The 7,453-nt window shown below is 39.3% G+C and overlaps 1 protein-coding gene across 1 annotated transcript in view; it reads left to right on the top strand.

Annotated features, from left to right (window-relative positions):
- Positions 1-7,453, top strand: part of LOC106527235 (vacuolar protein sorting-associated protein 13D) — a gene marked incomplete at its 5' end in the record, with an annotated part of 64,580 nt that overhangs the window by 10,810 nt on the left and 46,317 nt on the right. The window contains 7 exon segments of the mRNA XM_014022063.1: positions 1,260-1,410; positions 1,588-1,804; positions 1,905-2,155; positions 4,418-4,609; positions 4,712-4,838; positions 4,941-5,083; positions 6,558-6,688. Coding sequence (XP_013877517.1) covers positions 1,260-1,410; positions 1,588-1,804; positions 1,905-2,155; positions 4,418-4,609; positions 4,712-4,838; positions 4,941-5,083; positions 6,558-6,688 — 1,212 coding nt within the window.

Consider the following 7,453-nt stretch of genomic DNA (forward strand, 5'->3'; position numbering starts at 1 on the left):
TAGAATACGAAAACATTGGTGAATGTTACAAATTCTCCTAAATCACTCGTACGCACAAGTTAAGAACAAATCTGTGCGTACGAACGGTTCTTGCAGGAGGATGATTGTCTCTTTCAAGACACTCCTAAAAACCCTTTTTACTCAAGCATTTAGCAAACCATTCACCATTAATACCATCCTACATCCACAGTGAATGCTCGCCAACTACCGTATTTATTCATGCATAATACGATCAGAATTTTTTGAGATTAAAAAGCATAGAAAAGCTAATCATCAATAACCCATGTTTAATACTATCCCCCCCATTTTATGGAAGATTTTTAGGGTTAAATTTCTAGTATTATGCATGAATAAATACAGTATGTGTTTTTCTATAATTGAACGTACAGCATATTTTTTTTCTCCCCCATTCTGTTTTTTGTATTATTGTATATTTTGCTCTGCATTGACCRTGTGTCTGAGTTACAATTTTAGAATTTAATCTTGATTTGATGTTTCATTATGTTGCTTATGTTTTATTCAGTTTCATTTTATTTTATTTCATTTTATTTATTTCATAGTTTTCTTCTGTTCAATTACTGTTTTATATATTTGTTAATAAGCACCAATAAAGATTTAAGTGGGAAGAAATATATAATTATACATTTGATTATAAAAAATAGTTCAGACATCTCATTGAAGAAGAAGAATGTGAACGAGTGAACTGCTGAGAACTGGTGAATGCTGTGTTCTGTTTACATTGTATTCTGGGAACTGGTAAATGGTAGTGACGTCATTTCCCAACAAACCATTTGAAACTACATTCCAGTTAGCCACCAGGCGATTGTATTGTTGCCACTAACCGAGCTACAACACTGCTACAATATAATGACAAAAAGAGAGCTCTACTACGTACGTCATGCAAATAAACATTGATTTTAACACTTACAGCATTGCACAGAAAACACACTACTTGTGTGAGTGATTAAACATGCACAAAAAATTAAAGATAATTAATAGTTTAAAAAGTTACGGAGTTAACTTTCTAAAGCTGCGAGTAGCCGCCATCTTGAAATCKGAACTCGGGGCAGTTTCATTTCTTCCACTATATGAGTGGAATATTACCACTGGAGGGGGAGTTCCAGTTTAAATCTACCAATGGGAACTGGGAAATTACCACTTCCCAGGACTACTGGAATGCAGCATTTGATTGTTTATTGTAGTGAAAGAATTTCCATGGCAGCTCTTTCTTACCTGATGTTCGTCTCTGTGTGTGTTAGTTCTCTGCCCTGCCTCCTGTCAGGGTGGTTTTTGCCATTACAATGGAGGGCAGTGCTAGGAAGGTCGTCACGGTGCGTTCAGCTCTCATGGTGAAGAACCGGTTGGATGTTCTGATGGAGGTCCGACTTGACAGCCCCTCTGCTCCTGACAGTAAGACACTGCTTCATTTGATTTTCTTTCTATGAACCATAGAACCTTTCTATACCCATTCCTAAAACAAATCTCCATTCAGTGACAGCTTGTTTCTTCCATTTATTGTCCCCAAACCCTCATATGTCCTTGGTTTTTTGGCATTGTATGATGATGGCTTTACTTCTGCCTTGATAGAACCAGTGGTTCTACCTCCTGTCCCGCCTGGACAAGCCTTTGCCATTCCCCTACATCTGACATCCTGGAGGTTGCAGACTCGACCCAAAGGTATGGACTTGTTCTTCTGTAAGGTTCCCATTCACTGGACCACCGTGGAGCAGCCCGGAGAGATCAGCAGCAGTAGGAGGGAGTGTCAATCAGCAGACTTTGATGACAGTCTCAAACCTAACTTCAGGTGGATAAAGTTGATCAGRTTGTATTTTTGTTTGTTTGTTTTTTGCGTCTTGGCTTCCCCACATCTTTTACTATTCCTATTACATCTCTTTATGTTGCAGGTTTTGTGTGGTCATTAAAAAGGAGAACTATCCAGAGCAGCAACCTGCTAAAAAGCAAGTTTCTGGCAGCGCACAGCAGATCTATCGACAGCCAGGTCACATCATTTATCTGCTGCCCACCATGGTACTTGCAAACGTGCTGCCATGTGACCTGAACTACTACATCAAAGGAACAACCATCAAAGGCTCACTGAAACCAGGAAAAGAGGCGGTGCTTCACTACGCTGATACTTCACAGAACATGGAGCTGGGTCAGGATTTGTAATCATTTATCAATAATTGGTCACTTATATTAAGGGTCCAAGCCTGTAAATGCAAGGGAATTCAGCTGCACACAGTACTGTTTCTATTCTTCCAGCAGAGCATGATATCCATTTAAATCTGTTCTGTTTATAATTGTGTGAATGCCTGTATGGCATTCACACAATTGAGATAATTTTTTCTTCCGTACGTTTTTCGGCACCTTTCTTGTTCCACAATTTTTGTGCTACTTCAACCATTCATATATCAAAACGTTCAGCTCTTTCGTGCAGTGCCTGCTATGACTTTTGGTATTTCAGCTATTTATAGCTTTTTAGCTATTTCAACTTTTTTGGCCACTTTTTTCCCATTGACTTTGAATGGGGCTATTTTCAACAACCTTCAAATCCTTCAAATAGTTTCTAAATCTTTACAAAACCTTACACAATTCATTCTGGTTGTGCTATTTTTTACTCCCTTGTGCAATTTTTAGCAACTTTTTTACTAACTTTAGCTGTTTTCTGCTATTTCAGCTATAGTTCTGCTTCTTCTGCTTTATTTGAACTATTTATGCTTCTTACAGTTGCTTTCTACTTTATTCAGTTAGTTTCTACAAAATGAGCTACATTTTAGCTGTTAATGGCTAAAATTAGCTTTTTAGGCTATATACACATTTTGTTTGTAGCAATTAGAACTTAATTCTGCTAAATTCAGCAAGGTTGTACTCCCTATGCATTCTTATGCTAAATAAAATATTTCCAGCTTCCGGCTTCTACTTTTAGTTAGCTTTTATGCAAATTTTAGCTGTTTTCTGCTATTTTATCTGTAGTTCTATTTTCTACTATTCCTATGCTATTTTTTTGCTTTTTGGTGTTTTTTCCTRGTACTTTGTGTTATGCATGTTTCTTGCAGGTGCTTTCTGCTTAATTAAGCAATTTTAGCATTTAGCTTTTTTATGCTATTTCAGCTATATTTTTGCTCCTTTTTTACTGTTTTTCCTTTTGCTTCTTTCAGCTTTTAAAGTTTGACTTCGAATAATACTTTTGCTATTAAACATTCTCAATTTCAGCAGCTTTCAGCAACAGGCATTCACACTAGCATTTTCACAGGAAATGCAATTTTTCTAGTTATTGTTATTACCATAAAGGGGTCTGTGTGTGCACTATGATGCAGTTTACTTGGCACCTGAAAATACATTTCCTCAAAGGTATTTTGAATCTGAAAAGAGCTTCACTGAGTGAAAAGTAATGTTGAGAGCTCAGCAGACAGTTAGGTTTCACTTTCAGTTTCACCCGAGAGCCTGCAGGAGTCATGGGCGGGGTGTGTGGGGAGGGGGGGGGTGCGCTCTGCCGTGAGGAAGTTCGGCTCAAAGACATGTCCCAGGGGCATTTCTGGTACCAAAAGGTGTTTCTGGTCCCCACCTGTCGTTTTGCTCCTCAGCATGGCTTCATAAAAACGCTGCAGGATTTCTCAAACATGATGAATGAGTCAAAGCAAGGCTGTGGGCATGTTTTATGAGAGTATAACATTATAACATGATATAAAACTCAAAAAAGTTGATTTTACATGATATTGCCCCTTTAAAAAGTCTTAAATTCGACTTGCTAAAACCTGCAGATACCCTGACTTCTAAACTGTAATTTGCACAATTCAAATCCTCAGACATATCTACAGGTGTCTTGCTTAGTGCTGAGTAAGATGATATAGGCCCTGCCTTTTCCATTTATTTTTTATGTTTTTAATACATCATGAAATTTGCTAAACCTAATGTTTAACGCACCACCAAGATTAGTTGATTAAAGTTTGAAACATGTCCGAGCAGACCCAGATAACTGTGCTGTCTGCCTGTGAGCACCGGTTAAAGCTGGATCTCAATGCAGCAGATCGAGTGCATCTCCCCAGGCAAAGGACAGCGAGAGGGGCTGACTGCTTCAGCTCCGTGTCCTGGGGAGGAGCCGAACCCACTGCGCCAAAATGCACATTATCAGGCATAAAAATGATTGATTTTTTTTCATTGCTGCTTTTTTGTTTGATTGAGTAATAAAAAACTAAATTACCTCCATAGTTAAAGGTTAATAACCTTCAAATTGTAGTAGGAGTTTGGAGACACCAGTCTTTTAATCTACAAGCCAAGAGTTCAGTCCTCAGAGAACTGGGGCAAGGGTTTTAAGTTGGGAAKAACATGCATGAAGGTTTGGAGCCCTACCATAAACTCTTGCAGTTCTAGTTTCTTAATTGTACTTCTTGTCATGGTGATCATTGTGTGCTTTTAGGAGTGCTGCTGGAGAACTTCCCTATATGCAAAGAACTGCTGATTCCTCCTGGTACTCAGAACTATGTGGTGCGCATGAGACTGTATGACGCCAACAAACGTCTCCTTTGCCTCACTATCCGCATCATCCAGAGAGCACARGGGGCTCTGAAGGTTTTGATTTCTGCCCCACACTGGCTTATCAACAAAACCGGTAATGCTTACATTTACAAACGCAGAAAAGTTATGCTTTTCAGATTATTTAAAAATCAATCCTCTGTGTATCAATTTACTAATGTCACTTTTTACTCTTWAGGTCTGCCATTAATTTTCCGTCAGGACAATGGAAAGGCTGATGCTGCAGGGCAGTTTGAGGAACACGAACTGGCCAGAAGTCTAAGTCCATTACTGTTCTCTTACACTGACAAAGAGCAGCCTGCAATGTAAACTTGTGACAAAATCTACTTGGAAAAAATGTTTTTTCACTTAAAATAGYATGTTTTTTTTTTGTCCACCTTGTAGTTAATCACTTAATTTGATTTCAGGTGCACAATGCGTGTTGGAAAAGGTATCCACCCAGATGGAGTTCCAGGCTGGTGTCAAGGCTTCTCCCTGGATGGAGGGAGTGGAGTCAGAGCAGTGAAAGTCATCCAACATGGAAATAGACCTGGCCTCATCTACAACATAGGTACGTTTATCCCTGTTAGGCAAAGTGATTACTTTACTGTCATCACTGTACAAGGGGGCGGCTGAGGCCTGGAACTGGTAGGTTGCCGGTTCAATCCCCTGTTCCAGCTGTCTCAGTTGTTCCTCCACACACACACACACACACACACACGCATTGCTGACTTCTTGTTCTTGCAGTTAAATGCAAACAAGACTGAGACTCTTATTGCCCCAGATGATAAAATTCCTGTAATCAGGCAGCACCTTGCTTCTTTAACTCGTGAAAAATAGTCTCTGAAATCTCTGAAATGAAACGTTTCGTCTCTCCTCCAAGTCTCTTGAGAAGAACCCGACCAGAGGACCTACTTATTGTTCWTCTTTGATTTCTTGGTTTATGTTCTTGCCCCATTATTTTTTCAGCTGATTCCAGACTACCTTCAGATTACCTCTTGCCTCACTGATTATAGTCAGAAAGAAGTTTGCCCTAGATTTTCCTAACATAGTTGTTACAGTTGAAATGTGCTTAGGGTTCTGCCAAAATGAGTGACCATTTCAATAAATGGGTTTGGGACRCAGCATTTGCTTCAGACAACARGGTTTAGTGTTTTAGCAACTGAGAAAAACTATAGCGAAGTAAAAAGACAGAAAAGAAGGCCAAAGAGGAGATATGGATATAGTGTTCTTCTTTTCTAGAGACCTAGATCTGTTTAGGATATTAGGGTTTTAAAGGGGCAATATTAAGTGTTTCTCAGGCATACATTTTAATACTATACCATAATAAAGTATCTATGTCACCTTTAGTTATTAAAATGCTGTTTTTATGTTTAAATAGAAAATAAACTTATCTTCTCATCACTTCCWCTTCTAAACRCCTTGAAATTGGCCTCTGTCTCTTTAAGAACCACCTTCTGCTTCTGTCTCACCCATTTCGGTGCGGGGGGGGTCGCGCGAGGGAGGGCTGCTATGATGCAGTTTACTTGGCATCTGAAAATACATTTCCTCTATGGTATTTTTAATCTGAAAAGAGCTTCACTGAGTGACAACTAATATTAGGAGCTCAGAAAACAGTTTTAAGGTTCACTTTCACCCGAGGGGGGGCTCCGCCATGATGAAGTTCGGCTTAAAGACACGTCCCAGGGGCGTTTCTGGTCCCCAGCTGTCGTTTTGCTCCTCAGCATGGCTTCATAAAAACGCTGCAGGATTTCTCAAACAATCTCAAACAGTGCATGAAAGAGTCTAAGCAAGGCTTTGAACATGTTTTTTATGAGTATAACATTATAACATGATATAAAACTCAAAAAAGTTGATTTTACATGATATTGCACCTTTAAATGCAGCTTTTACATTCGCCTCTTCATTCTAGAAAGATGTGGTTCACAGGTTAACAGAGCCATGACATGGGCCATGGTCCAACATATGTAAACAGGCTTGGACCCCGTTCATTACTGCTTTCCATTTCTAGGTATATAATATATATTTTTAATTTATCATTACAGGTATTAGTGTGCGTAAAGGAAAAGGAAACTACAGGGACACTCACATTGTGACGTTTGCACCTCGTTACTTGCTGGACAACTGCTCTACACATAAACTGGCCTTCGCTCAGAGAGAGTTTGCAAGAGGAAAGGTAAAGTACAGTCACAGGATGCTCTTTCTGTCATTTTTACAAGTAGATTGTTTATGGTGAATCCTGTGCTTCTAAATCAGTTTTTTGAGCATGCTAAAGGAATTGAACCATACCTAAATAAATGTTTTGAAATCAYTGTGGAGTGTGTAAGTAAAATGGCAACATTTTGCACTGTTGGATCTTACGAAGGTTTTAAGTAGAGCTTCGAAATGTAAAAATAAGAATTGGGAGTGTGACAAAAAAAAAAACATCTAAGTAAGAATTTTACTGCAACCAACCATTAAGCAGAAATAGACTGTTCATTAGCTCATCAAAAATTTAAGACCATGGTATTTAAAAGCCCAAATCTTTCCAAAAATGTGAATTCAGTGTCATTTTCTGTCAGTTATGCAGACTTTCATGACCTAATGGCAAAGGAAAAAGCTTTCTCTCATTGAACGTGGTCAGATTGTTGAGCTGCAGAAGCAAGGCCTCTTGCAGGATGCCATTGCTGCTGAGTTTGGACACAGTAAGACAGTCATTTTATACTTCTTATCGACCCTGAGGCTAATGGAACAAAAAGGTCAAGTCATCAGGCTTACTGATCCAGTTGGCTGTCCGTCAAGACACGGGGCAACACTCGGCCCAAATTAACACGGGGCAACACTCGGCCTAAATTAACACGGGGCAACACTCGGCCCAAATTAACACGGGGCAACACTCGGCCTAAATTAACACGGGGCAACACTCGGCCCAAATTAACACGGGGCAACACTCGGCCCAAAT

Source organism: Austrofundulus limnaeus, unplaced genomic scaffold, assembly GCF_001266775.1.
Source record: "Austrofundulus limnaeus strain Quisiro unplaced genomic scaffold, Austrofundulus_limnaeus-1.0 Scaffold316, whole genome shotgun sequence".
Lineage (NCBI taxonomy): Eukaryota > Metazoa > Chordata > Actinopteri > Cyprinodontiformes > Rivulidae > Austrofundulus > Austrofundulus limnaeus.